The sequence below is a fragment of the Gossypium hirsutum genome, chromosome D08, assembly GCF_007990345.1.
Source record: "Gossypium hirsutum isolate 1008001.06 chromosome D08, Gossypium_hirsutum_v2.1, whole genome shotgun sequence".
NCBI lineage: Eukaryota > Viridiplantae > Streptophyta > Magnoliopsida > Malvales > Malvaceae > Gossypium > Gossypium hirsutum.
In genome coordinates this window covers 63881206-63897445 of record NC_053444.1, presented here as the reverse complement: position 1 = coordinate 63897445, position 16240 = coordinate 63881206, and the positions used below count along the sequence as shown (strand labels likewise).

Sequence of the window (16240 nt, the reverse complement as noted above, 5' to 3'; positions counted from 1 at the left end):
GAAGAAGAAGAAGAAGAAGATGATGATGATGATGATGATGAAGACCAAGACAAGAAAAAGAAACACTAAGTTAAAAAGCTGTTTTTTTTTTCTTGATTTTCTAAGGTATGGATTTTGGTTTGGTATATGTTTTTTAATCATTTTAGGGGTAATAATTTTTTTAGATTTTATTTTATATATTTAGAATGTAATTAGATTTTATATGTTTTTTAGATTATTTATATATTTTTATAGACATATATATTAGATTATTTATATTCTTTTCTGAATTTTTTATATTTTTAATAATTTTTAATGGTTTATATATTTTTTATAAAAGAAAATGTTATATTTTATAAAAGAATGTCATGTATTTACTGCAACATGTCAAGTGGGTAAAAAAACTTTGACCTAATTTAATACCAAATTTGGAAAAAAAAAAAAAGAAAGAAAGGATATGATAGTGAGAAAATGGGTATAAGCCCGTGAAAAACCAAATTTCTCAATGCGTCTCAATTCAATTTACTCACAGGTATCCATGGAACAATGTCCTTCTACAGTTCTTTACCGAAAGCAAACTGCTACAATTTTCAGGGTGCAGGTAACCTCTTCAGCCATCTTTTCCCAGCTACTCAAGTAACCAAAGTTATAGTTTGTACTTGTTGGCAATGGCTCCTACTCCTACTTCACGAGATTCTTGACTATTCTACCCGTTCCTAAACTTCCCATTCAATCTGCTAAACGATGTTGCAATGGTGGTGTGCATTTCCTTGTGTAGTTCAAAACAATTGGTGATGTATTAGCTCATCATCACACACAGGTAATTCACTGATTCTAGAATATGGGAAACTTGCCAATAAGAAGCCTTGCCGTTTGTTTTTGTACTTCTAATCAACAGCTACTCACATAGCACAACCAAAACGATACAAGCTTTGTTTCATAATTTGTTTGTTTATGGACTGATTGATAAATTACAAAAGTTGTGCTTAATCAAAAACTTCCCAATCATGCGTGATTCTTGTTGAGGATGGAAAAGAGGGTGAGGCACATTCAAATGCCTCCGATTTGCCACTACTGCTGAAGGGATTAGAGTTTCTAGCCTTCATATTGTCCAAGGTATCCACAAGTCGTTGGACTCGACGAACCTGTGCACCAAATTTCAAAACCCAATGTTTCCAATCAAAGTGGTGCTAACTGCATGCTAGAAGCTGCAAAATGGGTTCTCATTTTTAACTCCAAAATGAACAAATACCAATGCCGAGGACAGCTTAGCTAAATATATAAAAAGAAAAAGGGCTGCCATAGTGATTACCAACAAGCACAATTATTTGTACCAAAAAGTTGGAAGGGTATAATTAGAGCAAGGAACAACCGATCAAGATTCAAAGACCTCATGTCATGTATGGTGAGAGAACTTTTCAAGTCACTGATTGCTGGTGTGGGCTCCAATTCTTATTACGTGTAAAACTCTCAGCCTTTTCAATCGAAAAAGCCTTTCACTTTCCAGCAGCATTGTGTTGGTATTGAACTTGAAAACTACAGTAGCTAACTTGATTATTATTGTAAGTACCGACAATGCAAACCCCTTTCTCTTTTTAGCCAACAGAAAATTTCTAACTTTATTACTCTAAGTACCTCAATTATGACAATATGTGGGTGAAGGTAGTCACTAACCTCAGCCCGCCTCTGGACTTTGGCTTCTCCATTAGCCTCAATTGTATCTAGTTGCAGCAATTGCACCATAAGCAGCTCTGTCAAGCCAAGGAGTTCCTTTTCATCAACCTTTGTACCCCCATGAACAATTCCCTCCAAAGCATTAACCTTTAGAAGAAACAAAGAAAGGAAAACCCTCAAAAAGTTTCCATGTTGTAAGTAACATGAAAAACTAATATGCTAGTTAACCTTGTCAGAGAGTTGAACAACCTCTGCTCTGACTTTAGCAACCTCTTCACAAGCTTTTAACACGCTTTGATTTCTCTTCATCTCTTCAAGCTTCCTCTCTTTGCTAGCTGGGTCCTCTAAAAGTACCACCTTTGACATATCTTTGACTCCCACCATATGCAAACATTCCTCATCATCCTTTTCTTTTCCTTGGAACAATAGTCTCTGCTCCTTGGGTTCCAAACCAGTTTCTTGTACAAGAACCTTTTTCAGATCCCCTTCAATTTGAGCCAAATTCAGTAACTTAGCCTCTCATACTGTACAACAATGTCAGCAGAGCCAGTTGAAGCCATGTAAAACTTTCCTCAAATTCATAGACTACTTAACAACAAAGGACACACAAAGTTTTGAGAAACCGACACACTGGAGTGGATGGAGATGACAATAATCAACTTTAATCTAACGCCCAAAAATGGAAACACAAAGTTGGTAAAAAGAGACAAGTTGAAGTACTACCATGCACTGGCTGGTATAAACTACTAACCTTTTCAAAGTAAAAACCAAGAAAACCAACATTCTGCCACAACAGAGAAGAGAGGAACAAAAGCAAAGAAGTGGTTTATTACCGAAAGTGGATTGAGCAGGCACAGTAATATCATGGTGAAAAGAGCCATGAGAGACTTTGATCTTGATCATAGGTCCAGAAGAAGCATCCCCCATGTCCCTCTTTTGAACAAGCATGCCACCAGGCCTAAGCTCCCACTTTATCTCCCCTTTAACCACATTGTTTACTGCCCTTTTTGAAGATGAGAATCTTTTCATGGTCAGATAATAAATACTCAGTAACCATAAAAAAGAAAAAAAAGAAAAGAAGGTGAAGTTGGTTGAGAGAGAGGTGTGAGTTTGAGCTAACTGCAATGGCTAAGGCTAAACTGAAGAGGATTGAGTACGCAAACAACAAAAAAAAAAGACTTTCAGACAGACTTTCCAACAAAACTTTTCTTCTAGAGTTAGCTGTTGGCCAGATTCAAATTCCTGTGTGCGAGCGTCTTGTGTTTTTGCTTATTACATACACGAATGATGCATATAATAGCATGATTTGATCAAAGAAATATTTGTTTCTGGAGGGTACAAGATCAGAGAAATTAAGATCATAACAATATCATGATGTTGGTGAAATGAGAAATCCATAATCACGGAGCCTAAATTTGACCTGTGAGGGGTCCATACGATGAGAATTATAGGATCTAACAGCCCACGTTTCAGGAAAATAAGGTTTATCACATGATGTTACACTTCAGAGTTCAGGGGGTCCTTGATTGGTATGGTTGAAGTTAAAGTCTTTGATACAGAGAATCGGAAAGTGACGAATAGGCTGAGTCTTTTAGACCCCAAAACCCAAATCTATCTATAGACTAAGATGTTCCTATCATTTTTGGAGTGCAAAAAAGGCTGTAATTATAAGATTTTACCCTTTGATTATGATGGACAATATATATATATATAAACCACCCTTCACATCCCACCAACGATATGAGCAACTTGTCTTAAGTTTTTCTAAAACCACAATGTTTATGAGCCTATAATAACATCGGTGATGTTTTAAAAAAATAATGCTTTAAATATTCATAGCATCAATATTATAAAGTAATGGATAACATTAAGATAATTAAAATCAAGATGCAAATTCACATTATTACGGGTCCAACTAGTTAAATGGAGCGCAACTAATTACCAATGCAATTAACATATATAAAAGAAATAGAGATAAAAGAGTATTATTTAATAATACCATAAGCCTCCAAAAGGTGTACACCAAGCAAGGATTAGTTGTGCCTTTGAAATGGTGTTGTTGGTCGCAGTCATGGAATCGGCTTAGATCACGACCTCATAATAATATTTGCCCTAAAAAATATGAGAGCCATGATGAAAGCCCTCGTCTCTATTAGGCCTATTAAATGTCTTTGAGTGGTTCCGCAAGGCCTCCAAGAACAAAGTCCTCAGAATCTCTTGCTATTATGCCCACTCCACTACTATGATCTCTCTCGAAGTAGGCACCATCCAAATTGATCTTATCAGCAAGACCAAGTGGAGAAACTCATCTAACTTGCCTCAACCTCTTAGGGAGAACTGGATCACGAGTGAAATTGTGCAAGTAAAAATTAGCATGCAAAGATCAAGCCCACTTGAACTCACTTTGTAAGGAGTAGTCTTTCCCTGAATCACAAACTCATTATGCATGTTCCAAATCTGACATGGTAATTACAATAAAACTGGAAAAGTTATGAATATCCATAAAAAGCATATTATTTTCGGGCCAATAGATGCAAATAGTCGTAAAAAAAAACTCTCAAGTAAGGACCTCCTAGTGTCACGGGCCGCAGTTCAAAGCCCGTGACCATCGCACCAAATGCATCCAATGGAGGTTTATTGCTCAGATGGGGATCATTTGGCCCACGAGAACTGGCCCGATTCAAAGAGATATTGGAGAAGCCTGTCAGATTAAAGCCTGGTTGGCCCGATAGTGAAGAGATGACAACTTAGGCTAATATGGTAACTAATCTTAGAAGATAGAGAGAATCATATCTTGTAAAGATTAGATTAGATTTGATATGGCAAATCTTGTAAATCCCTAAAATCAATGGATATAGTGAATCTCGTCCGTCGATGTAAATGTATCTTGACCGTCGGTTTAGGGGGAGCTCAACTATAAATAGAGAGCCTCCCCTCATTTGTAATCATTCCATTGTATTCTGAATTCTTAAGAGTAATAGAGTTCTGAGAGCATTTACTCAAACACCTTGTGTGCATTCTTTTCTGTGGCTTTCTGTTGTTCTTTGGCTTAGCTTCTTTTGGCATAAATCGCTTCCGCTCTTCAATTGGTGCCTTGGAGGAGTTCTTAAGGAATCCTCATTTGAGTTAAGGCTGACTTAGGCGAGTTTGGAGCAAACGGATCGCCTAAGGCCGCACGGGTTGCGAGATGAAAGGTCTAGCCCCGTGACACTAGCATAATCCCTAAGTGCATATAAGATATTCTCACAAGAATTCCCACATCTTTTGCAAAATGAGGTCCTCCAACATAGGAGCAGAAGCAAACTATTAGTTGTTGTAGAAAGAATACTATGGCCAATTCTCCACCCAAAGAGTTCAATTTTTGGGAGAGTCTTGACCTTCTAAATGACCTGCAAGAACTGCCTATGTGGACCAACACCCAACTCATTAAGCAACAACCAATTATAACCAAACCATGTGGTCTAAACCCTCGAACTTGCATGATCCCAGATCATGACATCCTTATAAGGCACTATAGGCATCGACAACTATAGGACAACGTGCACATGTCAATAAATAAGCAGCGCACCATGCCTCTATCCCAAGAAGTTGAACTATCATCCACCAAATCACTAACCCTCAGATCCATAGCCATTTGATGATTATAGCAGCCTCACATCCATAGCCATTTGATGATTATAGCAACTGATGTGTGAAAGTTTGTTACCAAGTATAAATATCCAATTAAGTAATAAAGTGATAAGAAGATATAGTTCTTAAATATTAAGTTGTTAAGTACCAACTATTTAATTTTATCTAATTCGGATCAATAAAATCAATTATAATTACCACTAAAATTAAATTAATTAAGAAAATTATGAAAATTCTATTAAACTAAAATAATAAAAATCTATAAGTTTCTCAATCAATTTTAAGATCCTGAAATTACTAACCCAAGATTCAATGGCATTAACTAGACCCTTCCAGTATTTAGTTAAGTTAATCCCCCTTCCCCATTAGCTATATTCCTATACTGGGCAAGTTGGGTGAAGTCACTACGACCAGACCTATTGGATTGATTAGGGCATTAGGTATATTCCTATCCTAGCTGCCAATTAACTCGTTGTTAGGGCTACTAAAGTTAATCTTAATTTATTCAGTCTAGATCTAAACCTTAACTTTCTCTTCCAAAACAAATCAAATTTACCAAACTAATGCAACTCGTTGATTAGGCAAGCTGATTAAATAAGCACAGGGTTGAATAAAAATTAACAGAAATTAAAATAATTGAAGAGAAACTAATTAATTAACAAAGAAATAGAATCCAATATTTTTCCAAGAAAACGAAGTTCAGTTCATGTTGAATTAAGAAAACATTACAAGAAATTCAAAATAAGCTTGCATTGAGAGAAGTAAAAAAAACATCTAGAGAGAAAAATAATTATCAAACTAATGTCGAGTGCTCCAGATCTCTTTTTCTTGGTGTGAGAAACAATTCTTAGCCTCCAAGTTCATCCCCCATGTGTTTTTCTATCATTTTTCTCTTAAATCATCTCACCCCTTATTTTTAGTGTCCCACCACATTGAAATCTGATGGACTACTTTTTACTATGTGCTCTAAGCCTCCCATTTTCACTTGAAATTTATAATGTACATATGAAAATAGCAAGTAAATTTAAACTAACTCTAAAAATAATAAAAAAATTAAACAAAACATAATTAATTTGAAAAACTATAAAATACACTTAAAATTAATCTAAATACTAAAATTATCTTCTAAAATATTATAAAAAATATATTAAAATACTCTAAATATGAAAGTTATCAAAAACCTAAAAGCTCTATCCAACCTAAGGCACCTCATCTATCCCCAAAAAAAGGCTTCATATGATTTCCCTTGCCCAATCTCCAAAAATAGTTCGGGGAAAGAGCCTTGGCAGTATGTGAAATACTATAGTCCAAGCATTTGAAGGCTTATCCATCATCTTGGCCTCAAAAGTATTACCACTAGAAAAGTAGTTAGCTTGAAAAACTTTATAACATAAAAAGTCATGAAAAGTACTTGTGATGCACGAATCTCTAAACTAGTTTGCCCAATGGAGAAAGGTTGAACAGTCGAAAATTTCTGAAGCCTTTCAATTTTTGGATGGTATCTCAGTTTAAAATAACCCACCCTTTGTCTCTACCTTACCTGTCCAGCAATACTATCTAATGGCTAAAACAATGGCATCATTAGCAAATAAAGGAAGTAAACAACATAATAAGACATAAGTAGAAATGGAACAAAGCACTGATTTGATGAGAACCTCATTGCTCCCATATGATAATATCGGTGACAACTTAAATGGTAACTGGTCCATATGTTCATAATATAATGCCTTTGACCCTCAAGTCAAACCTTCATTAATATATATACACACACAATATTTGTTACAAGAAAAAACATATTAAAGACTTTTATTATGAAATTTATATCCTATATCAATAATATTTAACTTAGCGACTAACTCAATTTAAATTAACTTATAAAAATAATTGAACTCTCAAAATTCTTGTCAACTTTTCTTAATGATTCACATATAACATACTTCTTTATATATTAAGAATTGAGGTTTGTTCATGTATGTGAACTCCCCATTTTTATCCCTAATCAAAGTCAATCGGGAGTCTCTATATTATTATGAAAAGTTGATTTAATCCCTTTACTAAAAATTGCTTTAGATTAGTCCTTGAACACTAAATTTTTATTCAAATCGTGGCACTGTTAAAATTTATCATTAAATTACTGATAATTTGAACAAAATATTTCATGCACAATTGATTTATTCATGACTCAACTTGACCCATAAAAAAATCCCACTATTCCCCAAAAATCCATTTATCTTTAAATTATTGTGAGGCTGAAAATATTTGTTAATTTTGTATCGACCATAAGATAATTCAAAGATACATAGATTTTTTTTGAAGGGGCACAGGTGGTTGGACTTTTTATGAGCTGGATTGGGTCATAAATAAAATAATTGAGTATGATATACTTTATTCAAATTATTAGAAAGATATTATCATTTGAATAATTTTTTAATGTATAAAATTTAATCTCAAAAATTTTTAATAAAAGAGCCTAAAATAAACCTTACATAATAATATAATTAAGGACATAAACATGGACCGTTTATCTCTTTACCAAGAAAAATAATAGACTGGAGGGCACCATTATTCAAATACTTCCTTAATAACAAAAATAATAAAGAATTGTGCCTAATCTATACAACTATATATAAAAGGAACGCCTTACATGACCATATGTCCATGTCCAATGTGTTTTGTTTTTTTTTTTCACATGAGAAGAATAATGGCTAAATTTCAATTCTAATCCCTCTAATTTTTATGGTTAAATTTCAGTTTTGATCCCTACATTTCACTCAAATCTATAGCCCTAAGGCCTTCCTTACATGACACATGTCCAATGTTTTCTTCTCTTTTCTTTTTAAAATGATAAGACAATGGCTAAATTTCAATTCTAATCCCTCTAATTTTTATGATCAAATTTCAATTTTGATCCCTATTTTTCACTCAAATCTATAGCCGTAAGGCCTTCCCTACATGACACATGTCTAACGTTTTCTCTTTCTTTTAAATGACAAGATAATGGCTAAATTTCAATCTTAATCCCTCTAATTTTTTTATGTTTGAATTTCAGTTCTGGTCACTATATTTCACTCAAATTTGAGATTTAATCTGGATACTTTAATTTTTATATGATTTAGTACTTCAACTTTTATAATGTTAATAGTTAGTCTAAATACTTTATTTTGATTAAAATACTTTTATGAAATTTAAAAATTATTAACATCTTCAAAATTCTCTATTAAATTGAGGTTAATTACAAATCATTTCTTTGTTACATAGATACCAAGTGATTATTTTTTTCCTAATTTTAAAATGCCAAAGCAACAAATTTAACAAAAGAATTTTAACAGTGTTTACAAATGAACCTAAATTTTAAATCCAAAAATAAAGAGATTAAATTCTCAAAAATAAAAGTATGGATATTAAATTTCAAATATACAACTAATAAAAACAAATAAATAGTTGAATGAAAAGTGTGGGTGGAACCATTCTAATTTACTTGAAAGGGTGATTTCATTCTAATCTCCAACTCCAAATTATTAAAATATTTATTTTTGTCAAATAATTATATACTAATCATAAATTATTTGTCATAATCTAGTATTAGATTTAAGTTTTTAATTGAGCTAAGGTTACAAGTTAACTGGCTCCAACTTAATTAAAATAGCCTTCTTTAGTCAAACTTCATCTAATTTTTTTTTTCACTTACGTAGTCGGTATGTATCGTAATCTTAATACTATATTTAAGTTTTAAATTAAGTTAATGTCATAAGTCATCTAAATATCAACTCAATTAAGAAATGATTAAAGCATCTTGCTATATGCAAACTCAGTTATATTACTATCAAGGTGTTTAAGTTTATATATATATTTGTATATAAAACTCACTAATTGTGAGATTTACACCAAGATATGATAAATTAAAAAGGTTTTGAATTGTATTATGTAAATAAAAATTTTATTTAATTTTTATATGAGATTTTAGTAAATCTATTTACAATAATTTTTATCTGAATTTAAGGAATATGATTTGGTTTGTAGAGTTTTGAAATTCAAAGTAAGAGTTGACATGAATTTACGAAGGATATGTTTTTTAAAGATTAATATATTAATATAATAAAAATAGAATGTTTAAAAAATAAGATTAGTTTTAAAAATATGGTAAAGACGTGTAAGCGTCATGTAGAAGATTGGGGCCGGGCAGTGAGCACAGCAAGACTTGCAATCAATATTCTAGTCACAGAAAATTTGTACTAAAATCTTTAAAACGCTGACTCACACCCATTCAATTGCACATTCCCTACGCCAAAAACTCGTCATCTATGCATCAGATTCTGCAACCGGTTGACAGGGCAAAACTAAAAGAATCTTTTAAGGTTTAAAATTAAATTATAATTTTTAAGAAGATAAAATTTTGATAGTTTATATTTTTATAATTTTAAAAGATTAAATCAATTTTTATATTTTTAAGAAGGGTTAAAATGTAACTTTATTTTCATTAATTTAAAATTTTAAAAAATTTAAATGAAAAGACTTGAGACCCCTGTAAACCTTCAATTTTGTCTCTGTGGGTTGATTTGTTGGGTGCAACTGTTTCTATCAAATATTTCTATTTAGAGCTTAGGTTCTAAGATTTGGGGTTGAGTTAGTGAGATGTAATGTGATTTAATATAATATAATATATTGTTATGGTTTGTTGTTTATAATTTTTTTTTGAATTTGGTAGTAACTTTTCTAATGTTTAGAGTTTAGTGTATCTTTGGGTGTCAAATAAATTAATTCAAATAATTAAGAAGCTTGAATCATAATAGGACCTCGAATGTCAAAGTCCTTACTGTACGTCTTTTTATATTCTAAAATACTAAAATCCAAAAAAATAAAAATAAATGACAAATGAGGCGTCAAATGAGGTAAAAAAAAACTTATTAAATAATTTTGAAATATCTTATTTAAGAAAAAATTAATATTAAAATAAATAAATAAAACTCCGGATTTTATTTTTAGATAAAAATATATCTATAGTTGTAATTTTTGAAAATTAATAATTTAGCCATTGTTTTTATATTTTAAAAATTTAATTTCTCTACTTTTTAAATTTTAAAATTTAAGTTCAGATGTTAATAGTTGGTTTCTGTATTTATCGGATTCCTAATTTTAGCGGCTTCAACGGCATTGAGGATCTTCTTTTAGCTGTAATTTCATCTTCAGTTACATGTTTCTGGTGAGTTTGAAGATTTCGTCTTTCCTTTTTTATTGGCTCGTCGACGATTTCCCTTCTTTTTTTTTCTCTGCCTGAAGGCTTGCGTATGATTAATTTGTTGGTTTAGGGTTTTTCGAATTGTTTTCTTACTTAGCTCACCAGTTAGACGTAGTTTATATCAAAAGAATGAAGCATGAAGGCATATGAGAAACAGAAAGGGGTTAGTGTGGGAGAGAAGAGCAAGAGCTGTTAGGTCGATTTTGTTGTTTTAATTTGACGAGTTTATTTGCAAGTAGTGAGTAGCCAATGTATTTGTGTTTTGTATTAATTGATTAGTGTATTCGTTTTCTCCACAATAGGTATCTTTTACACGTTTTCATGTGCTGTATAATTGAGTAGCCAATGTATTTGTGATTTTTGGGTAATAGCTACTTTTCCGCAAGGTAACATGGATGATTGAGAAGAGGCAGCATGGCTTGTATATTCAGTATACTAGAAATTAGAAAATGCTTTCCCTTGTATTTTAAACATTCGTGCCAATTTCTAGTTTCATTAAAGGGCTTAACTAAACAACTATCGAATGTCGCAAACACCCTTACTAAAACCAAGTATTCCTTGCCCTTGTTTACTCAAAGTTCAACGAGAAGGCGAAAACCGAATGCAGCTCTAATACCTCACTCCGAAACATTTTATTCACCATAGATAACTTCTCAAGGGGGAAATAGGAAACGGAGTTTAAAATTCTCTAGAACAGAAAAAGGTTCATCATCAATGGCGAAAGATCGGTCAATCTCTGGTTTAGAAGCCGTACACAAGATTCAACTGCACTTCCTCGACGGAATCCGAGATGAGAAACAACTTATCTCCTCCGGTTCCTTAATTTCTCAAAGCGGCTACGAGGATTTTGTAACTGAGAGGTCGATTTCCAACATTTGCAGTTACCCTCTATGCCGAAACCCCTTACCTTCTGAGCCACGTCGAAGAGGCCGTTATCGAAGCTCTTTGAAAGAGCATAGAGTTTATGATTTACAAGAAACCAACAGGTTCTGCTCTGCCGATTGCCTGATTAATAGCCGAGCTTTTGCTGGGAGTTTACAAGAGGAGTTTGTTCCTTTTTGAATCATGCAAAACTTAATGTGATTTTGAGTTTGTTTGATGATGTGGATTTGGCCGACGAGGGTTTGGAGAAGAACGTTGATCTACCGGTTTTCAAATTTGAGGATTAAAGAAAATGAGGAGATAAAAGCCGGGGGAAGTATCTTTGGTGGGTCCTTCCAATGCTATTGAAGGTTATGTTCCACAAAGAGGATTGGTTTCTAAGCCTTCACCCCTTCACCTTCTAAGAACAGTAAAACTGGAGGTTAGTCCCCCCCCCCCCCGAATTATTCAAATTATTTATAGAAAAACTTGGTCTTATTTAGTTTAACAGATATTTGTTTTCTTACTTGCAGCGTTTGATTCTAGTAGTTCCGAGCAGGGTAATAGCAAAGGAGATTCTTTTGTTAATAATAAGATAGACTTTACTAGTGTTGTAATTATGAATAATGAATATACCATTTCTGAGAGTCTCGGTAGTCTTAGACAGAGTCAAAGAGCGAAGCCGAGTAGTATGAAAAATGTCATTAATGAGATGGACTTTACTAGTGAAATAATCATGAATGATGAATACACTGTTTCCAAGACACCCCCAGTGTCAGTTCAAGGTTGTTCTGGTACGAAACTGAAAGAAGCAGAAGGACAAGGAATTTGTAAAGACTTTGAAGAAAAATGTCTTATATCAGGATCGTCATCTGCTTTGAGGGAAAAGGATTCTAGCATTGTAGAACTGCCTTCATCTAAATATGTCTATCAGAGTGGTTTGGATACAGTTAGTGCCGAAGCAGAGTAAGAAACCCATGCTAACAAGGCCGTGGCATCAAGTGAGGTTGTGCTTAAATCCGTACTTAGATCTGCTAGAGCAAAGAAACTTAATTGTTCGGTTACTTGGGCTGATAATAAGAATGTTGACAATGCACGGAAAGGCAGTCTTTGTGAAGTTAAAGAAACCAATACTCAGAAAGGAGATTCTGAAATATGTGGCAGAACAGACAATGGTGATGATGATAATATGTTACGATTTGCATCCGCAAAAGTTTGTGCTATGGCATTGAGAAAGGCAGCAGCAGCTGTGGCGTCTGGAGATTCTGATGTCAATGATGCTGGTATTTATTTTTGTGCGCATTCATTGAATTACATGTGGATTCAAAGTTTCAGCTCAGAATTTTTGGAGTTTGTTCATGACCCCCTTTGTGTACAGTTTCTGAAGCTGGGCTTATCATATTGCCACATGCACTTGAGGCGGACAAAGAGGAGCAAGTGAAGAATGTTGATACATTTGAACCCGAAGCAGAACCTGAACAAGAAGAAGGCCCTGTAAAGTGACCAACAAAACCTGGGATTCCACGTTCTGATATTTTTGACCCAGAGGACTCTTGGTGTGATGCTCCACCAGAGGGTTTCAGTTTAACTGTAAGTCTTATGGGCCTTACAAGAGTGCCATATGATTTCTGCATTTTCTACTTTTGTTGATTGCTTCTCTTGACGTCCATTAGCTGTGAACTTTTGCAACAATGTGGAATTTACTTTTTGAATGGATAACATCATCTTCTTTGGCTTATATATATGGGAGAGACGAAATCTTCCATGAAGAGTACCTATCAGTTAATGGGAGGGAGTATCCGCAGAAGATTGTCTTACGAAATGGTCGTTCTTCTGAAATCAAAGAAACTCTTGCCGGCTGTATTTCTTCGTGCTTTAACTGCTATTGTTACTGCTCTCAGACTGCCTATACCAATATCTACTTTGGAGCAAGGAATGGTACTAATTATGAACCTGTAACTGTGAAATGGTTGTATCACATTGAGAAATTTATGATAATTCTGTTTAGGACCTTGAGGACACTAAACTGTTCTATTTGAGAGTTTTATTGTAGTTGGCCAAAACTTACTGCTTATGCTTATATATAAAAGCTCTTTTTATCAAAAGATTGCTTGCAGTTCCAATAGCCTTGAGTTGTTTCTGAATGTTCTTTAAATGTGCTTTTTTACAGGGGCGCCTACTAGAAACAATGTCTTTCGTGTAAGCACTTCCAGCATTCAGAATGAAACAGTGGCAAGTAATTGTGTTTCTGTTTGTTGGTGCTCTTTCAGTATGTAGAGTACCTTCTCTCACTCCACTCATGACTAATGGGAGGATGCTTCTTCAAAGGTGAGGTGCTTAGATTGTAAATGCAGCCTATTGATAGTTTTCAGTATAAAATTATAAGTGGAATTCTTGAAAAAATCAGCCTTGTGTTAGCTAAAGCTCGATGTTATGCTATGTGTTGACACATGAGAAGTAAATTCCCATTACAAATATGGAATCTTCTCTAGATTTACAATCTTTGTTTGCTGTGGTAATCTGCATTTAGGCTGATTAGCATCTTCAGTCAGTTCTTTTGCATTTGTATCAGGCATGACTCACTTGAAGTATTTGTGTAACTTCTTATTATTCTATATATATGTTGCCAGAAAATGGTCTTCTCTAACTTATTTGTGTCTCCTTTGATGCTTTAGTTCATAGATTTAACAAACTGCTATTGCTGCATATATTCAATAGATCATTGAGTGAATACTTTGTAAAGCATAAAAAATGAGTTGATCGTTTCTTTTCATTAGCTAGAAACAGTTTCTAGATTTGATTCCCTAAATTTGATGGTAAAAACTTCATTTTTGTGATGCTCACTGCTCTTTGATGGTTGCATAGGTGCTTGATGGTGCCCAGATAAGTATGGAGGAATATGAGGTTATGAAGGATCTCATAATACCATTTGGCCGAGCACCTCACTTCTCTGAACAGAGCAGGGCTTGAAATTGGGTTGAAGTCATTCTTCCTTAATTCTTGCTGATGGTATTTTGAATAACCTACATAGTCTTTCTTTTTTCTTTTCCCAGAAGTTTATCTGAAATTATTTCATTTAAATACTTGATTGGAACAACAAAGTAATTTGATTATTTATGCTAATGATTGCAGTGAAAACTCATTTTTTGGGCACAACAATAATTTATATACTCAAATGATACTGGTGGGATTTGCAGTCACTGGAAATTCGTTTTTCTTATGATTAGTTTCTACCGATAAGGAGAAGAAGTTGCATAGTCTCACGATCTCCAATCAACTCATTTGAAGGCGACATGTATATCCCAAAATAGTAATCATTTTCATTTGCCAATGTGACGGAGTGGACAAATATATTTGCTTGTTGAAGGACTAAATCATATAGTATTTTATTTTATATTTAATGGGTTTAGGTATAACTTCTTAAATATATTTAAGCTAATTTAGGTGATTTAGTTATTTCTTATTAATAATAATTTTACTTGTTTTTTCAGGTTTTGCTTGAAGTGAAGGATTAGGATGGTAATGGGATGGATATTGTTACTCTGCTCCACTATTGTTACTTTACTTGAATGCATCCATCTCCGCCGGTTCTGCTTTAATTTAATTGTTACTACTTATTTTTAATTTTTTCAGTAGTAAATATTTAAGCATAATTTTTTTAAAATTATTTTAAAATAAAATATATGATTTTTTTTATATATTGTTATTACATTTTTACTCTTTTAATAGTTTATATATATAAGAATAACACTATAAGTGTACGTATTGGAGTGAGTCGGAGCGGGGCAAATAATTACCATAATCACTAGTCAAAAAAAAAAAATCCACCCGTCCCTCTTGCATCCACTTTTCAAATAAAAATACTCCATTTATAGTGGGTTGGTTCGAAATTCATAGGACGGATTTTGTCATTCTTATAAATGATGCATACTAACAAATTCGGCTGCAAAGCTTAAACAAGAGTTTTACTGGAGTTTAGTTGGATACGAAAGTTCCATTGCCAGTTCAGGCCGCTGCATGTGGAAATTTAATCTCGTCTCAATACCAGTAAAGTGAAGGTATTTCTTGATTATAATAATAAAAATAATAATAATAATAATAATAATAAAGCAGAATTGCAAATGCAGATATGTTTGTTGAGAATGCTGCTTATGATTTAAATTGAATGGATTCAGTTTAGGGAGACTTACCATTTATCCTTTGAATTTTGATTTTGAAGATAAATGGGAGGTGTTATCGTATTCGGAAATAATGTGTAAATATGATATTCCGTGAGCGGTTTAGATTTAATAATTCTAATTTTTTATATACCATTTATGACGTCGTGTTACCATTCTTTTCATATCATCATAAAGTTTGCTTAAAAATTTTGAACTCCACCACCAGCAGAACTGTTTTCATGAAGTTCCATTGGTAGTATATGGAAAAAATTTTCATGAAGTTTTGAGATATTTATAGTTTCTGTTATGCTTTGTATAGTCATTTTATATTGGGTATTGATTTCTTTTGTTGTTGCTTTTACAATAACGAAAGCTACTTTAGCGTCATTGTTTGATTTTTCTTTTTCCATTCTTTTGTAACTTGTTTCAGATGCTGTTCAAGGGATGGGGGATTAGGGTAGCAATACAAATAGATAATGTAGTTGAGACTGCAAGCCTATAAAATACTACTAGCATATGTACAAATATGAATACAGTTACAAGGAAAAATAGACCAAAATCCAGAGAGCAGAGAGAAGATTGCGTTAGTGCAGCGAAAACCCACACCACAATTTCCCCCATTTATGCAGTATTGAATGTGATGTTTCCATGATAAGATTGTTTGGCAATTAGGAAAAAATTAACATCCAGGATTCTAGAT

General features: G+C 33.2%; 1 protein-coding gene and 1 pseudogene across 3 annotated transcripts; one reads left to right on the top strand and one right to left on the bottom strand.

Moving 5' to 3' along the window:
- Window positions 1–469: 469 nt before the first annotated feature.
- LOC107933766 (BAG family molecular chaperone regulator 4) lies at window positions 470–3084 on the bottom strand. 3 transcript variants are annotated; one of them, XM_016866049.2, is made up of 4 exons: window positions 2487–3066; window positions 1882–2138; window positions 1654–1800; window positions 470–1124 (listed from the first exon to the last, which is right to left on the bottom strand). In XM_016866049.2, the coding sequence occupies exons 1-4, from the start codon at window positions 2680–2682 to the stop codon at window positions 966–968; spliced, it is 759 nt and encodes a 252-aa protein (XP_016721538.1). In that variant the 5' UTR covers window positions 2683–3066; the 3' UTR covers window positions 470–965. The 3 variants fall into 3 exon arrangements, with proteins under 3 accessions (XP_016721538.1, XP_016721539.1, XP_040954745.1); XM_016866050.2 differs by having other exon boundaries at window positions 1903–2138; window positions 2487–3065; XM_041098811.1 differs by having other exon boundaries at window positions 970–1187; window positions 2487–3084.
- Window positions 3085–10408: 7324 nt separating this feature from the next.
- Window positions 10409–15342, top strand: LOC107933778 (putative RNA polymerase II subunit B1 CTD phosphatase RPAP2 homolog; annotated as a pseudogene).
- Window positions 15343–16240: the final 898 nt, after the last annotated feature.